General features: G+C 39.6%; 1 protein-coding gene across 4 annotated transcripts in view; it reads left to right on the forward strand.

Annotated features, from left to right (window-relative positions):
- mapkapk5 (MAPK activated protein kinase 5) overlaps positions 1-19,243 on the forward strand; it is a 63,601-nt gene that overhangs the window by 18,839 nt on the left and 25,519 nt on the right. For all 4 annotated transcript variants that reach the window (XM_060843527.1, XM_060843530.1, XM_060843529.1 and 1 more), the window contains 5 exons: positions 694-791; positions 1,716-1,824; positions 7,149-7,238; positions 13,837-13,932; positions 14,545-14,625. In XM_060843527.1, coding sequence (XP_060699510.1) covers positions 694-791; positions 1,716-1,824; positions 7,149-7,238; positions 13,837-13,932; positions 14,545-14,625 — 474 coding nt within the window. The remainder of the gene's footprint in view (positions 1-693; positions 792-1,715; positions 1,825-7,148; positions 7,239-13,836; positions 13,933-14,544; positions 14,626-19,243) is intronic.

Below are 19,243 nucleotides of genomic sequence, written 5' to 3' on the forward strand. Positions count from 1 at the left end.
CTGCTGTCCTTTCTATAGAAAGAATGTTGTGAAACTTGCAAGGGTTCAGAAAAGATTTACAAGGATGTTGCCGGGGTTAGACGGTTTGAGCAATAGTAGAGAGAAGCTGAGTAGGCTGTGGCTATTCTCCCTTGAGCGTCAGAGGCTCCTTTTAAAAGTTTATAAATGGTGAGTGACACAGATAATGTGAACAATCGAATCTTTTCCCCAGGGTAGTGGAGTCGAGCGCTAGAGGGCATAGGTTTATGGTGAGAGAGGAAAGGTTTAAAAGGGTCCTAAGGGGCAACTTTTCACGGAGAGGGTGGTGCATGTGTGGAATGAGCTGCCAGTAGAAGTGGTGGAGGTTGGTACAATTATAATATTTAGAAGGCATCTGTATGGGTATATGAATGGGAAGTGTTTCGAGATATAGGCCAAATGCTGGCAAATGGGAATAATTTAGATATCTGGTTGGAATGGATGAGAAGTACTGAAGGGTCTGTTTCCATGCAGTATAGCTCTATGACTCTATGTCCTAGAGTTGTAACAATAAATTGTTAAAGTATTTAGTTTGGGTAATGAATGGTATAGATGCATGTACATTTGAATTTACATGGTGAGAGACCTACAGCAAAATAATCTGATATTGTGAGAAGAAATAAAGCTACAAAATATTCTTTGTGATATTTTTTATTTTTTATGTCTTGTTTCAAGGTTCGACACCACCTGATGTGTGTGGGCCACAACAATATTGTTCAGATTATTGAAGTTTACGCTAACAGCGTTCAGTTCCCCCATGAGTCCAGTCCAAGGTACATCTCAGTAATCAATAATGAATTACAAAGTGAAATAATGAATAACTGGCAGTTTATGTGCAGGAATTATAATTCAGTTTTGAATTGAAGCGCTCTAATTGAGAATTGTAAAGCACAATAAGCTAGAGGTTTATGTGGACTGAAAACAAAAAATGCTGGAGATCACAGTTGGTCAGGCAGTATCCATGGAGAGAAAGCAGAGCTGAAGCGAAATGTGGAGGGGGCAGCATTTAAGCAATCGTTAGGTTAGGTCTGTTTTGAATTGGAGAATTTGAATTGATGGAGAAAAGATGTTGATAGTTCAGATTAAGTGATTGGAGTGTGAGAATGGCAGAACAACAGTGTGTCTACTGCCCAACTGGAAAGAACGAACAGTCCCACTGGGGCAGGGGTAGGGGAGAGAGGATACAGTGACAGAGAATGTAATAAGTAAAGCTAAAAGAAAGTCAAGGAATGTGAGTTCATTTGAAGGTGTTGAACTCCATTTTAAGGATTCAGCCTGACCCACTGTGATCTCCAGCAATTTTTGTTTTCAAATCAGATTCTAGCATTTGCAATAAGTTGCTGCTAGGTTGGTGTGGACAGTTTGGTTCAAAATAATTTCTGGTTGACATGCTATCTTGACTGGAAGTGTCCTACTTGAAAGGTAATTTGGACACCTCAATACAGTGGTATCTATGATCCCCAACAAATTAGATTCAGTTTTCTAAAATCAGTTTTTTATTCTTAGTGCAAAAGCGTTAGATTGTCCAGCATCTGCAATTTCTTATACAAAGTAGGAAAGAATTGCATTTGTGCTCTTGTTTTGCTCCTTGGTTTCTCTCCTTTTCATTTTCCAAGTTCTCTGTCTCCTACTATTTAAATATGTTTAATTGTTTAAATACTCTTGCACTAAATTCATTTATGTTTTATAATCCTCAGGCCTCGGCTGCTAATTGTGATGGAAATGATGGAAGGTGGGGAACTCTTTCACAGAATCAGCCAACACAAGCACTTTACAGAGAAAATGGCAAGCCAAGTTACCAAGCAGGTGAGAAATGCTTAATTTTATAGGTGAAGATGCACCAAATCTATCTGGCAATGGAAAAGTAGAGTTTCCTAATATGTCTGCAGACCTAGGCCCTAATTACTTGTGCTGAAAATGTGTTGCTGGTTAAAGCGCAGCAGGTCAGGCAGCATCCAGGGAACAGGAAATTCGACGTTTCGGGCATAAGCCCTTCATCAGGAATGAGGAAAGTGTGTCCAGCAGGCTAAGATAAAAGGTAGGGAGGAGGGACTTGGGGGACGGGCGATGGAGATGTGATAGGTGGAAGGAGGTCAAGGTGAGGGTGATAGGCCGGAGTGGGGTGGGGGCGGAGAGGTCAGGAAGAAGATTGCAGGTTAGGAGGGCGGTGCTGAGTTCGAGGGAATCGACTGAGACAAGGTGGGGGGAGGGGAAATGAGGAAACTGGAGAAATCCGAGTTCATCCCTTGTGGTTGGAGGGTTCCCAGGCGGAAGATGAGGCGCTCTTCCTCCAACCGTTGTGTTGTTATGGTCTGGCGATGGAGGAGTCCAAGGACATTTTCAGCTCTGATCTCCAGCATCTGCAGACCTCACTTTTTCCTAATTACTTGTGCCCAATTTGAGAGTATGAAGTATCAAGAGAGCAACAGATGTATTTGTGCTGTTTCCAGAGCAGAAGAGTTTTGATTGTTATGCTGTTTGTCAGAAAGCAACATCTGAGTATTTAGATGGGAAGGTTATGTAGCAAGATGAGATCTGGATTTCTCCAAACATGTATCTTTTGATTTTGGGTTTGTGCCCAAGTGTGAATTAGATTGGAAGACCAAGATGCAGGGATAGATGATTCAATCAGGAAGGAGACCGTCTGTCTGAATCTGGGACCTTTGTATGGTGCACTTGCACTCCTCTTGGCCCACAAGCCATGCTACAAAAACACTTGCCTTCTTCCAAAGCTGCTTTTTCTGCCTTTTAAGCTTCTAGGTTTCTGAAGGCCTAGAAAACTCCACAGTTCCTGTTAAGTCTGAGGCTGACACCCTCATTAAAATACTTAAATAGCCACCCTTATCACCCCTCATTTTTGGTTCCATTAAATCCAGAAGTAGGTGTCTTACAGTCTGATTTCAGATACTCAACTGAATATCTCCAAAAAGTCCATTTTAGCTTTTAACATTTACCAAGTATTCCCTTAGATGGGGTCAATTTAAAAATGTTGAGCCTCAATCACTTGAGTTTCCGACAGTCAACTAATTCAAGACTACAGTATGTAGACAACTATGAGCATATTGATTAGACATTTATTTAAAAGAAGCTAAAGATAATTGTGAGTAAAAAATCAATAGTAAAGTCAGCAGCTTGAGAGCTAAGCGATTGGGCTAGGACCTTTTGTCTGCCTGAGCTCCATGTGCATTTTGATGTTTCTAGCCTGGTCATCTAAATAGGCCACTCAAAACATCGAGGTAAAGAAACATGGAGTTTCTTTCTCAATTGAATTATGTTCCTTGCTGTATATTAAAGTGTCATTTGTGGCTGCTTGTGCAGTCATGCCATCTGACCTTGAGGTACAGGATAATGCACACAAAATAGTTCTATCCTTGTTTGTTTTACCAAAATGCGATACCTCTCATTGATCCAAATTAATCTCCATCTGCCACTCCTCAGCCATTGGCTCAATTGATCAAGATCTATTTGTAATCTTAGAAAACCTTCTTCACTGTCCACTATACCACTAATTTTGGTGTCATCTGCAAACTTACTAGCCATTGTTTATATAAATGACAAACAAAAAGTGGACCCAGTATTGCCCCCTATGGAACATAGACCTCCAGTCCAAAAAACAACTCTCCACACCACTGTTGGTCTCCTACCATAAAGCCAATTTTGTATCTGATTGGAGAGCGCATCCTGAATCCCATGTGAACTAAGTTTACTAATTAGTCTACTATATGGAGTCTTGTCAAAGGTTGTACTAAAGTCCATGTAAACAACACCTACTGGCAAGTGATACTGTCTAAATTTTTGCCAGTATTACTTTTGAATGCATTAGGATTTGCACAAACATTTTTTCTGTTTGTGGCAGCTCTTAAATTTTGAATTTCATCTTAGTCTCATCACGAAGATTAGAATTACATTTTATTGTTGCATGCACTCTGGTGCAGGGAAAAGTGTAGAGTTGCCATTTCCAGTGCCATCTTAGGTACAAAGGTGCCTAAGTACAAAATCTTAGGTATAATAATATTATGTGACGGTGTAGTACAGGTTTAGTGTATATATAGGGTACTATTGCATCGCTCAGACTATCTCCCAAGCACATCACATGTAGTAATTAACATGCAGGTAGCAGCCATTTGCACAAAGTCCCATTAATGTAACTTTGGCAAAGGTTGAGTGTGGGGATTTCTGCTTAGGATGTTGTGAAACTTGAAAGGGTTCAGAAAAGATCTACAAGGATATTGCCAGGGTTGGCAACAGAGAGCTACAGGGAGAGGCTGAATAGGCTGTGTTTTCCCTGGAGCGTCGGAGACTGGGGGTTGATCTTCTAAACGTTTACAAAATTATGAGGGGCATGGATAGGGTAAATAGATAAGGTATTTTCCCTGGCGTGGGGGAGTCCAGAACTAGAGGGCATAGGTTTAGGGTGAGAGGGGAAAAATTTAAAAGGGAACAATTGTTTCATGCAGAAGGCCGTACATGTATGGAATGAGCTGCTAGAGGAAGTTGTGGAGGCTAGTACAATTACAACACTTAAAAGGTATATGCTGGCAAATGGGACTAGATTAGGTTAGGATATCTAGTCGCCATGGGCCAGTTCGACCGAAGGGTCTGTTTCTGTGCTGTACACTTCTATGACTCTATGACTAAAAGCTCTCTCCTCTTTCAATCATGCATTAGATTATTTTATATTCATCACCTCAACTAACAAGTGGATGATTTAATCCTTAAGATAATGTCTTCAACAACACAATCCCTTGTAATATATTGAAATTTTAGTTAGGCTATTTTATGAGCCAATTTTTAACTTGCCTTCTAAAAAAAACTTTTTAAAATTAATATATTTGAAGCATTTCTTTACAATTTTAAACGTACTTAACTTTTCATGAGTTAGACGTATTGAATAAAAAGTTTAACTTAAATTTTGAATTGTTTTTGGGCCCCTATTTCACATTGCATTCCTCAAATTTTGAAAATGTTTATACAGATAACTAAGATAGAAAAAAGCAATTAAGGATGGATAATTAATATTGGCGGGCCAGCCAATGAATTTTAGCCAAACATTTTCTTTTTTTTTAAGAAAGCAGAAGAAACCTTTAATAGCACACAAAAATTTTGAACTAGGATGTGAGTTTTGTATAAAACTACGAAGAAATTGTATCAGAAGTTTATTACCTTCAGTTAATGCAGTTTGCATCTGAACCCCACCGGGCTGGTATTGAGGTAACTTCCTCAATGTAAGAGTATAAGGTATTGGAGCAGAAGAAGGCCATTTAACCCATAAGGTCTGCTCTGCCATTCAATAGATCATTAACCTGATAATCCTTCACTCTCCTTTCTCACCTTTTTCATTAACGCTTACTGATTAAACATTGTCTATCACAGCCTTGAATACATGTAATGACCCAGTTTTGACATGCCTATGTGGTAAAGAATTCCACAGATTCACTTCCCTCTGAGAGACAAACTTCCTTCTCATCTCTGTCCTGAATGTGTAACCCGTTAGTCTGAAATTGTGCCCTCTGACCCAAGATATTTCCACAAGGCAAAACAACCTTTCTAAATCTATTGTCGTGTCTCCTAAGAATTTTGTATATTTCAATAATATCTCATCTGAGTTCCAAAGAATACAGGTACAACTTACTCAACTTAGTTTCATAACATTATCCCTCCAGACCCGTATTAGCCCGTAAATATTCTCTGAACTGCCGACAATGCCAATATATCTTTCCTTAGTGCCAAAAGCTGTTCACAATATTCCAATTGGTCTGACACGTGCCTTGTACATCTTAGCAACATCATCCTTTTCCACACCTTTCCATTTGTCTTCTCGATTAGTTGCTGAACTTGGATGCCAGCTTTTTATGACCTATGGACTCCCAAATCCCCCCTCTCAATTTAAATAATATTCAGCTTTATTGTTCCTGCCAAAGTACATAACGTCTCTTTATTTTTTTCCCCCACGTTATATTGCATCAGCAAAGTTTTTGCCCACTCACATAATCTGTTTATATCTGCTGGCTCAGATACTCTCTTTCAGGAGAGATCTTGCACCTGTGGTCCAGCCTAGCTTTTCCACAAGGTGTTAAAGGACCTGTGGTCTCTGAAAAGTTCCTTTTGGTATCCTATCTAATTTTTCCATACAAATCAGATTAACACCCCTCCATTGTTTATTGAATAGTTGCTCTGCTTGCTGACACTTCAAAATTAATTTATTAGATATTGCAGTCGGGAGACATTTTAACATGAAGCATGGTATAAATTCCAATATTACTGCAATGGAAGATGCTAGGTAACATCAGTAAGCCTCCATTGAAGCGCTGTTGTACTGTCCCACTTTCTACTAATGTGTCTTGGTCTGTTGTGGTGGGAGATATCCGTTTTGGTTCTTTTTCTGAGAGATTGGTAAATGAGCTCCAATGTTTGTTGATGGAGTTCTGGTTTGAATGCCAAACCTCTAGAATTCCCATGGGTGTCTTTGTTTAGCCTATCCCAGGATGGATGTATTGTCCCAATCAAACTGGTGTCCCTAATTGTCTGTGTGTGTGATGCAGTGATAGTTGGCCGTGTCTCTTGTAGCTAGTTGGTACTCATGTATATCATATACAAAATACTCTGCAAGGACATTACGTCTGACAGTTTGGCAGAAAACTAGCCACCAGGATACATGAGCACCAACTAGCCACCAAAAGGCACAACCAACTATTACTCGTATCCTTACACACAGACGAGGGACACCCGTTTGACTGGGGCGATACATCCATCCTGGAACAGGCTAAACTAAGACACGCACAGGAATTTTTAGAGGCCTGGCATTCAAACTGGAACTCCATTCATAAACATATCAATTTGGACCCCATTTACCAACCTCTCAAAAAGAACTGGAAGTGATATCACCCCACTGAAGAGACCAAGAAAAAATAACATACACACACCCCACACACACACCCCACACACACACCTAGTACTTCAAAGGAAGTTCACCAATGATGCTACCTCGCATGGTGATGAAACTTCTGAGAACAAAACTTCCAGCTCAACAAGCAAACCTAGAATCATAATGTGACTAATTTCTCCTCCCCCAGATGATTTTAAAACAAAATACTGTTATCTGCCTAATATTTTGTTGTATTTTTGTGCAGATTGCTCTGGCTATACAGCACTGTCACTCCCTGAATATTGCTCACAGAGACCTCAAACCTGAAAACCTCCTCTTCAAGGACAACTCTCTGGTGAGTATCAGAATCAAAGGCTGATGTTTAAGTTGCAACTCCAATAGATTAGGAACATAATTTTATTCAGTTTTAACACTGAACTACAATTAAAAAATAATCAACTTTTCATGGTGCTGTTTGTGGCAGTCCAGAAGTTGTGTTGCTTTATAAAGACACCAGTGATGTACGAATTCCAAATTTTTAAAAATATCTCTCTTTTGAGCTAGAAAGCTGTCCATTCTTGGTAATGAATTGGAGGTGCACTTCACAAGTCAGGATGCAAATGGGACCCCTTGATTGGGTTTACTTGAATGACAGGCCTATTAACAAACTAGCAATAGCTTGGAAGCAGTATGGTTATGGAGAGTGCAAATTGAAGCCATACCAACTAACTGTTTACTGCTCCCACATATGTTGGCGGTGGAGGGTGGCTATATACAACTGGCTTTGGGCTACTTGAAGAGAGGACCAGAAAAGGTGTTAACATCAGTGTGACATGTTCATGAATTTAAATATGCGAAACGCTGTGTTTTCAAATTTGTCTTTCGTCAATGCAAGAGATGGAAAGTATAATCTTTCCTGATCATGAGAATCATTTTTTTGCAAATACCATACTGCCCACATTTGGACTGAGCTTGCAGTTCATATCTTCTACGGCTTTCCTCATGTTAAATTTTCACCTCTACATTCCATGTGATAAAGTGTTCCCAATCCCATCCCCTTTTTGTCACAAGATGCCCCATTTCGTGACCATGCATGTTTCCTGTCTTTGCAGACTTGCATTGTCTCTAAGTCCAAAATGTTTAATTTCAAATTCATATCATTTTCTTCAAATTCCTCTTTAACTTTCCTATTCCCTATTTTCTGCCCTACAGTTGTCTGAGATCTTTGTTCTGTTATTTCCTTCGTCTTAAGTATCTCTGATTCTCCTTGCTCCAAAGTTAGTTACTGTGTCTTGTGTTTTCTAGGTCCTTCGCTCAGGATTTTCTTTCTTAGGACCTTTTATTGCCTCTCCAACATTACTGAAAAACTCTCCTTTAAAACCTACCTCTATCATTAACATTTGGGTACCTCATGTGGCTTATTATTAAATATATTATAGTATTCCTATGAAAGGTCTTGAGATTTAATGTTGGAAGATGCACTTTACTTTTAATTTGTGAGTTGTGAGCATAGCTAGCAATGCCACCATTTATTATTTGCCCAGAATTGCCTTTCAGAAAATGATTGTGAGCTTTCTGCCTTGCCTGTCTGGGCTGTTTTTTAATTTTAATAAAACAAAAAAAATGTCCTCCTCACATTTTCTTTCTCTCTTTCTGTTTTTCCTTTTTTTTTCTTTAATTGGGATGTGTAAATGATAGTCAGAATAGTTCATGGTCAGGTCTGGTGAATTGGGATATAACTTGGGTTTGCAGTTGATGAGCAGGTAAATGGAACTGGCTTGGAAGGTACATTGAACAGTTCTTCCTGAGAAGATTGAAATATATGTACAACTTTAAGTTGAAGAAATTTAAACATAACAACCAGCCAGAGCAACCAAGCATTGTATATATTAAAAATAATTGTTCTCTATACCATCAGTTAGATATGAAAATGGATCCCTGGAATTGTTTGTTCTTTTTTACAGCAAATTTTGTTTTAACTGGCACTCTTGATTTAAACCAGCAAAAATTACATACCTCAAATAATGGAAGTTTACTGAATCAATGAGATTTCTGCGATGCTCGAGTATTCAGTTGAGAGTGGAAGTGAGAAGGCTCCATGCCGCTAAATTGTATTTAAGGCGAAGTTGCATTTTTATTTGTGATTAGGCTATAAATGAAGTAAAACAATGATGTGTATACCCAAATATTACATTTCTATCACTGTTTTTTTAATTAATTACGTGGACCTCTTGATCAGCTGGTCTCATAGGTGCTGGTTAATAAAAAGTTTGCTGTAATTTCATTTCTTAGTAGCACACTAGGCATCAGTTAGAATGTGACACTTGGATTTGAGATGGGATGGGAAGTATGGACACCAGTACATTTCTAGGATGTGATGTAGTTTAGGTCTTGAATTAGCACATATCAGAATCAAGTTGTAATTTGTTGGCAATTTGCACTGAAAATGTATTACGGCTTCGATTAGGGGTCCTCAATCCTTCACTCACCCATCAAAAAAAAAGACACAAGCTACCACTAGTGAAGTTATTTTTGTTTTATTTCTTGGTCCTCAACTAATTATGTTGAATTATCCTTATGCTATCAAACACTTTGTATTGATTTAATTTTGGCTATCTACGGCTGTTACATTCATGCTAACGATGCTAACTGTGTTGAATCACTTTGGAAATACTGTTCTTATGCAAAGGTTATCTCATGATAATTGTATGTCAAAAACTTTTTGGATGCTTACTCTTCCTTGTTTAATTATTCTCATTGATCTTTTATTAATGTGACATCCCACTTAGAATAAGGCAATGAGATTCTACATCTTTAAATGAAGAAAACTATCAATGCTATCTGTCTTCTACTCTAACATCTGTAATGAATATGAAGCAAACACACCACAAGCGGCACTTTAAATGGCAGACAATGCCAAGACACATTCACCTACCTCCCAGCCACTCAATCACTTTGTCCAACACTCTTTCTCCCTCACTAACATGGGCAGGAGTGGGAAAAGAAACAAATTGGGTAACTCTAGGAACTATGTTAAACAGAAGAAGTGTGGGTAGTTAGTGGCTAAATAGAAAAGCAGAATTTTGAAGTAGTAATCTCTCAGTGATTACCTGAACCATGAGCAAATTGCACTGGAGTAAATAAGATTAGAAAACTGATTACATAGCGCAAAGATTAGTATGGGAGGAATGAATTTTTGTTAATGGGACTCTGCACCAATACTGAGGCATGTAAAACTCCTGGGCACCACCTGAACCATGCTGGCACCAGTAATCCAGTGAGTTGTATAATTTGGGTAGTGCAACGAATTTTTACCAGACTGATTTCCGGAGACAACAAGACTGACATAAGCAGAGAGATGGATCAGTTAGGACAATATTCACTAGAATTCAGAAGAATGTGGATGGATCTTGGAAATCTAACAAGGCTAGACAGTAGATGCAGAAGGATGTTACCAATGACTGAGGGGGTCCAGAACGAGGGTCAGTAGTTTAAGCATGTGCGGTATGCCATTTAGGACGAAGACAAAGAGAAATTTCTTCACCTAGAGAGTGAGCCTAAAGAATTCTCTACCCCATAGGGTGTTTGAGAGCAAAACATTGTTTACAAGAAGGAGTTGGATATAGTTCTTGGGGCTGAATGGAATAAAGGGTATGGGGAGAAAGCAGGAATAGGGTCCTGAGTTGGATGATCAACCATAGTCCTAATGGTGGCAGAGCAGAGTCAAAGGGTTTACAGTCGGTTCTTCTACAATGCGTTGGTTACATTCTTGTGCAACCCTGCATTATAGAAAAATTGTACTTTAGAAACAGTGTTTAAATTGTTGGCAATGTAATCATGTTACAGCCAACACACGTTTTAAAGTTTACGCTTTAGAAACAGTGTCCCCAATTCGTCAATTGCATTGTAGCGAATTTGCATTGATGAAATATGCATTATAGCAAAACGACCTGTAGTTCTCATGTTTTCTATGTCCACTTGAGTTTCAAAGAATAAGAGGTGTTTTATTGAAACATGGGCGATCTTAAAAGGGCTAAATAAGGTGGCTACCTGGAGAATGTTTCTGCTGTGGGGAGTGACTAAAAGTAGCTGACATTGTTTAAGAATAAGAGGTCTCTCATCTCTTAAGAGAATTTATTTCCTGAGAGGGTCATTAGAATGTTGAATGATCTTCCCCTCAGGGAAACTAAATTATTTGAAGACATAAACAAAAGGAATGAACGTTAACCGACAGGTCAAAAATAAAAGTATCCATCATAGAGTTAGAGATGTACAGCATGGAAACCGACCCTTCAGTCCAACTCCTCCATACCAACCAGATATCCCAACGTTATCTAGTCCCATTTGGCAGCCCTTAGCCCATATCCCTTGAAACCCTTCCTATTCTTACCCCATCCAGATGCCATTTAAAAGTTGCAATTGTACCAGCCTCCACCACTTCCACTAGCAGCTCATTACATACATGCACTACCTGCTATGTGAAAAAGTTGCTCCTTGGGTCTCTTTCACATCTTACCCCTCTCACCCTAAACCTATGCCTTCTAGTCTGGACTTCTCTACCCCAGGGAAAAGACTTTATCTACTTATCCTATCCATGTCCCTCATGATTTTCTAGATCTCTGAGGTCATCCCTCAGCCTCCAACACTCCATGGAAAAAAGCCCCAGCCTATTCAGCCTCTACCAATAGCTCAAATCCTCCAACCCTAGCAACATTCTTGTAAATCTTTTCTGAACCCTTTCCAGTTTCACAACATCTTTCCAATAGGGAGGAGACCAGAATTCACGCAGTATTCCAACAGTGGCCTAACCAACGTCCTGTACAGCTGCAACATGACCTCGCAACTCCTATACTCTGACCAATAAAGGAAAGCATACCAAATGTCTTTTCACGATCCTATCTACCTGCGATTCTACTTTCAAGGAGCTATGAACAAAGGTCTCTTTGTTTGGCAGCACTTCCTAGGACCTTACCATTAAGTGTATAAGTCCAGCTAAGATTTGCTTTCCCAAAATGCAGCACGTCGCACTTGCGTAAACTAAACTCCATCTGTCTCTCCTTAGCCCATTGGCCCATCTGATCAAGATTCCATTGTAATCTGGGGTAACTTCCTTCGCTCTCCACTACTGCTCCAATTTTGGTGTCCTCTACAAACTTGCTAAGTATACCTCCTACGTTCATATCCCAATCATTTATATAAATGCCGAAAAGTACTGGACCCACCACCGATCACTGGTCCAAGGCCTCCAGTCTGAAAAGCAACCCTCCACCACCACCCTCTGTCTTCTACCTTTTGAGCTAGTTCTGTATCCAAATGGCTAGTTCTCCCTGTATTCCATAAGATCTAACCTTGCTAACCAGTCTCTCAAATCAAGTTTGTGAGACATGATTTCCCACGCACACAGCAATGTTAACGATCCCTAATCAGTCCTTACCTTTCCAAATCCTGTCCCTCAGGATTCCCTCCAACAGCTTGCCTATCACTGATGTCAGGGTCACCCGTTCTATTGTTCCCTGGCTTGTCCTTACTACCTTTCTTAAATAATGATACCATGTTAGCCAACCTCTAGTCTTCTGGCACCTCACGTGTGACTATTAATGATACAGATATCTCAGCAAGAGGCCCAGCAATCACTTCCCTAGCTTCCCAGAGTTCTGGGTATGCCTGATCAGGTCCTGGGATTTATCCACCTTTATGCATTTCAAGACATCTGGCACTTCCTCCTCTGTAATATGGACATTTTTCAAGGTGTCACTATCTATTTCCCCACATTCTATATCTTTTATGTCCTTCTCCACAGTAAACACTGATGCAAAATACTTGTTCATATCTCTCCCGTCTCCTGCAGCTCCACAAAAAGGCTGCTTTGCTGATCTTTGAGGGGCTCTAGTGACTCTCTAGTTACCCTTTTTATCCTTAATGTATTTATAAAAACCCTTTGGATTCTCCTCAACCCTATTTGCCAAAGCTATCTTAAGTCCCCTTTTTGCCCTCCTGATTTCCCTCTTAAGTATACTCCTACTGCCTTTATACTCTTTTAAGGATTCACTCAATCTATCCTGTCTATACCTGAAACACACTTCCTTCTTTTTCTTAACCAAACCCTCAATTTCTTTCGTCATCCAGCATTCCCTATACCTACCAGCCTTCCCTTTCACCCTAACAGGAATATACTGTCTCTGGACTCTGATTATCTCATTTCTGAAGGCTTTCCATTTTCCAGCTGTTAATTTACTTGAGAACATATGCCCCCATTAGCTTTTAAACGTTCTTGCCTAATACCGTCAAAATTAGCCTTCCTCCAATTTCAAACTTCAACTTTTAGATCTGATTTATCCTTTTCCGTCACTATTTAAAAACTATTAGAGTTGTGGTCGCTGGCCCCAAAGTGCTCCCCCACTGATACTCCGTCATCTACGTTGCCTTATTTCCCAAGAGTGGGTCAAGTTTTGCATCTTTTCTAGTAGGTACATCCACATACTGAATCAGAAAATTTCCTTGTACACTCTTAACCAATTCCTCTCTATCTAAACCCTTAACACTATGGCATACTTGGCATTGCTTTTATGGAAGAATCTTCTCCAATTTTTTTCATTAAAATTTGGCTATACCCAAATCTGAAAACACAATGTTGAAATTGCTGGTACCATTAAAAATAGAGGAATTTGTAAAGCAGTGAGAAAGATTGTTATGAGACATCAGCAGAATATAGGTAGGTTCTGTGGGCTTACATGACAGTTGCACACTATTGGAATGCCAGGTAAAAGTTGATAATGCTGTGGGAAAGTATGACATTTTAGTAATTAGCATTGGACTTGTTTTGCTGAGAGTCAGTCCGACTGTAGTTCGCAGAATGGCCATCTGCATTGAAAATTTAATTTTAGTCTTGTAGTGAGACTAAGTGATTAATTTACAATTCCTGTTTTTGATACCTGACTTTTTCACACCTTTAGGATGCACCAGTTAAACTGTGCGACTTTGGGTTTGCCAAAATCGATCACGGGGATCTGATGACTCCACAGTTCACTCCATATTATGTAGCACCTCAGGTAAGTGCGTGTGTTTCTTTCACCAAAGTTTCCTATGTCCCTGTCATAATAGTAGTTAATTTGAAAGGATGTTGCCGTAAATGAAGATTCCAAACAAAAGGAGAGCAAAGTGGTGATTACAAAGAATTAAAACATGTAACAGCAAAATTTACACGCAAGCTTAATGCAACCTGCATGAATTTTCTAGGGCTTTTCTTCTAATTTGAGAGGTGGGGTGGCTGAGGAAGTAATGTAGCAACTAATTGTGCCAAATGCTATATGCTTCAAGACACTTGGACCAAGTGAGAAATTTATGCCAGTCAGAACATTTTATTTTGGCCAAAGAACATATCCAATGTTCCCATATCCTTGATGATTTTTTCAGCTCTGTGGAGTCTTGTGCTAGTTACAATATTACTTACACATTTATTTTTCATTTTAGTTTTCCTCCCTCTGTCTCCTGAAAAAATATTCAGGGTTTTCTCCTCCATGTTTTAAAGTTTTGGGTTCATTAATTCTTTTCATCATTTTAACACAGGAGACTTATTTGTTTTCATTAAAGCAACTAGCTTGATTCACAAAACTATAAACACTTGTGTTTTTAATTTAATCACTTCTTTTTTTTAATTGCAGGTACTAGAAGCCCAGAGGAGACACCAGAAAGAGAAGTCTGGAATCATACCTACCTCACCCACTCCCTACACGTACAACAAAGTAAACAACTTTTTACAGTTTTGGTTATAGAATATAATCTAGCACTAGTTTCGGAAGTCATAAAGAAAATGATGTACGACTGCTTAAATGAAATGTTACAGGCAAGATGAATACTGAACTATTGAAATGAGCTTTCTCAATCGCAATGTATTCACAAAGAATTCTTCATTTTGGCATACTTCAAATGAGGAGGAAAATGGTGTAACCTATCTGCAGTCGAAGACAGGTTTAGTTTATATTCACCTAGTAGTGTACAATGGGTGTACTAATTCTGCCCATTGTTGCCTCCTTAAAGATGGAAAAGTTTTATGATCATGAGCCCAGTGATCCTGCCATGCTTAGTAGTAGGAGGTATTGAGCAATGGAAATGGTTCATCCTCTTCCAATCTCCCGTCCTTGTAAGGTAATTGATTATTGGGAAATACCACAGACACTTGTCTGGATTATCTTTAGAATGATCCTAGTGATAGTTTGTGTGGCTATTGAATGGTGAGGAAATAAGGAAATAATAAAAGCAATTTGAGCAAGAAGTGCTATTTTATCTTTTAGTGATCAGGTAACCTTTGAGATATTTAGTCCTTCAGTCGACTAATTCCATCCAATGTACTTCAAGACATGGATTGTTTTATTAGATATTTTTATTAAAAGAATTTTTTTCATATACAAAAAAAATTATAACACCAACAGACCAACAAGAGAGACATAACATTACTCTATATGTACATAAGACCAGAATGTTTAACAAAACCGGCTAATAATCACAACAGATGTTCTGGAAGCCTCCCTAGAGTGCAGTCAGCCATAGTGTGAAGCAGACCTGTGTAATCTTAACAAAGTAACTCTTTCCAAGTCATTCAGAAACGTGGCACATGGTGTAGTTTGTAATTTATATCATCTGAGATTAACTGTAACCCTTTTCGAACTCTGAATATATGAAATTTGAATCATTTTTTAAGAAATCGTTGTCAGCCATTATTGGATGATATTGTTTTCCTAGCTCCTTTTATGTCAGTTTTTAAAAATTGTTTACTTTAACTAACTATAATGTGCAATATTAGCTGGATAGTGGTCATTATTTATATTTTTGGGAGGGTGATACCTTTGCTATTTTAGGTATCTTGTTGAAATAGCAATTGAGTGAATTATTATTGAAGCTTCCCTCAAAGTACCTCCCAGTTTTTCTTTAAATAGTAAGTGCCAATAATATTGGAGAAAATTGACTTGAATCAGTTCAGTGATGTACTACTTGATATTAAAAGGCCAGAATCATAAAAGGGTTGAAAAAGTAATACTTTTAAGTGAGAGTCTGACTATCCTTTATATTTAGTTTTTTAAAAAAACTAAATACAGAGCTGGCTTAGTAATTTTGAGTTTTAGCCAGGGTAATAAAAGATTAAATTTGGAAAACAATAATTCCCTTATTCGTGCTGTATTTGGATCTTCAAAAAGCTTTTGATAAAATCATGCATGAGGTTAGTGTGTAAAATCAAAGTACATGGTATCAAGGGTAATTTACTGGCATGGATTGAGAACTGATTAACAGAGAAACAGGAGGAATAAGTAAGTTATCTTCAGGAATATAGGCAGTGATCAATTGCAGGGAACAGTGAATGTTGCCAGCTAATCTCATTCAGACAATACAATCAAATGTAATATTTTACAAGTTTGATGACGAAACTAGGTGTGATTGTGAATAGTGAGGAGGTACGTTTTAGCAAAGTTGACTGGGCAATGTAAGTTAGACAAACATGAAGTTCTTCATTTTGATAGGAACAAAGTGAATGGCAGAATATTATTTAAATAGTGATAAATTGGGAAATATTTGTGTACAAAGGGGTCTGGATGCCCTTTTATACTGATTACTGAAAGCAACCTTACAAGTACAGGAAACAGTAAGACAAATTTTATGTTAAAAATCACACAAGACCAGGTTATAGTCCAACAGGTTTATTTGGAGCCACACTTCATTAGGTGGTTGTCTTATGTTGGTCTTCATTGCAAGGAGGTTTGAGTACAGAAGAAAGGGAGTCATACTGGAGTTGTAATAGGCTGTAGAGAGAACACACAAGTATTGTGTGCAATTTTGATCTCCTTATCTAAGAAAATGTAAAGTTGCCACAGTGCAGTGAAGATTCATCAGACTGATTTCTGGGATGGCAGGTTCATTGTAAGAAGAGAAAATGGGTTGACTGGGCTTGTAATCACTGGGGTTTTGAAGAATGAAATATTGTATATACCTGTTTTAAAAGTCATTTTTTTAAGACTATTTTTAAAGGGTCAAAGGGTTGACTATTGCAAGGTAACTAGTTTGGAGGGGCTGAAATTTGTGCTGCAGTTCGAAATATGTATAATCGATTTGATCCCTCAACTAATCCCGGGTAAAGAAAAAATATATAATTAATTATGGTAAAGGTAATTACTGGATAAAAACAAGAGAAACAAGAATGAATTACAATAGTAAATTTTATTTATACACACTGTACAAAACTATAACATGAAAGATTCATTGAAATCCTGCAAAATTGCACTGTTCAACATCGTCATGGCCTGGTATAATGGCACACTTAAAATGAAATGTTTATTAAATTCTGAATGTGTAAGTGTCTTAAACTTTCCTGCCAAATTCTTCCTTTTCCCTCCCATTTACTCTCAGCAACCTCAGCAACTTTAACAAATTTGTCAAAGAATTAAACAGATATGTAGCTAATATATCTCACTTTTATTCAGATATACAGGGGAACCTCGATCATCCGATTTGAGATGGGCAGGCACTATTTCAGTCGGATAATTGATTAAACATCTTTCCTCTGGGGCTCTGAGTTTTTAAAGTCAGCTCCGCATTCAGGAAACTAGCAGCAAAGCATAGCATGTGAGGCCCCGCCCCCAACACACACCCCACCTGTGCGCCCCCCCCGCCCAAACCCCTTCCAACACTGTCCCCAGCACAGAGTGCAAATACCCAGCCCCAACATCTTCTCCCCCCCCCGCCATCCAACCCTGCCCCCCAGCCCTGCCTCCCTGCCCGCTAACCCTGTCCAACCCCGCCCTGACTCCCAACCGTGTTCAACCCCCCCCCTCTCCCACCAACATCAACTCCTCCAAGGAACAGGAGAATCAATGTTTTGGGCATAAGCCCCTCATCAGGAATGAGGCTTATGGGTTGGGACTGAAAGGTAAATGGGAGTGGGGGGGTGGGGTTGGGGAGAGCTGAATTGCAGAAGTGAGGTGAGAATAACAGCCTTTGACATCAAGGCTGCGGTTGACTGAATGTGGCATCACGGAGCTGTGGCAAAACTGGAATCAAAGGCTATCGGGTGGGCTAAACACTCCACTGGTTGGAGTCATACCTAGAACATAGGAAGATTGTTGTGGTTGCTGGCGATCAGTCATCCCAGCCCAGCACATATGTGTAGGAGTTTCTAAATGTAGTGGCCTAAGCCCAACATCAACTTTAGTTGCTTCATTTAATGATATTCCCTTTACCATAATGTCAGAACTGGGAAGGCTTCCTAATAATTGCGCAATGTTCAGCAGCATTCACAACTCCTCTGATACTGAAACAGCGCTGAAAATGTGTTGCTGGTTAAAGCACAGCAGGTCAGGCAGCATCCAAGGAACAGGAAATTCGACGTTTCGGGCCAGAGCCCTTCATCAGGAATGAGGAGAGGGTGCCAGGCAGGCTAAGATAAAAGGTAGGGAGGAGGGACTTGGGGGAGGGGCGATGGAGATGTGATAGGTGGAAGGAGGTCAAGGTGAGGGTGATAGGCCGGAGTGGGGTGGGGGCGGAGAGGTCAGGAAGAGGATTGCAGGTTAGGAGGGCGGTGCTGAGTTCAAGGGAATCGACTGGGACAAGGTGAGGGGAGGGGAAATGAGGAAACTGGAGAAATCAGAGTTCATCCCTTGTGGTTGGAGGGTTCCCGGTGGAGTGGGAGGGAGAGTTAAAGTGTTGAGCCATGGGGTGGTTGGGTCGGTTGGTCCGGGCGTCCCAGAGGTGTTCCCTGAAGCGTTCTGCAAGTAGGCGGCCCGTCTCCCCAATATAGAGGAGGCCACATCTGGTGCAGCGGATGCAATAGATGATGTGTGTGGAGGTGCAGGTGAATTTGGGGCGGATATGGAAGGATCCCTTGGGTTGTGGCGGATATGGAAGGATCCCTTGGGATACTGAAACAGCCCATGTCCAAATTCAACAAGATTTGGACAATACCCAAGGTTGGGCTGACAAGTAGCAAGTAACATTCCATCACACAAATACCAGGCAATGACTATCTCCAAAAAGAGACAATCTAACCACCACCCCATGACATTCATTGGTGTTACCATCACTGAATTCTCCACTATTGACATCCTGGGGGTTACCATTAACCAGAAGCTCAACTGGAGTCACCACATAAACACAGTGGCTATAACAACAGGTTGACTCCTCAAAGTCTGTCCATCATTTATAAGACACAAATCGGGAGTGTGATGGAATATTCTCTACTTTCCTGGATGGTTGCATCAAACATTCTCAAAGCTTGACACCATACAGTAAAAAGCAGCCTGCTTAATTGGCGTTACATCCACTTCGTCTACCAGTGATGCACAGTAATAGCAGGGTGTACTATCCACAAGCTGTACT

The sequence above is a fragment of the Hemiscyllium ocellatum genome, chromosome 24 (assembly GCF_020745735.1).
Source record: "Hemiscyllium ocellatum isolate sHemOce1 chromosome 24, sHemOce1.pat.X.cur, whole genome shotgun sequence".
Taxonomy (NCBI): Eukaryota; Metazoa; Chordata; class Chondrichthyes; order Orectolobiformes; family Hemiscylliidae; genus Hemiscyllium; species Hemiscyllium ocellatum.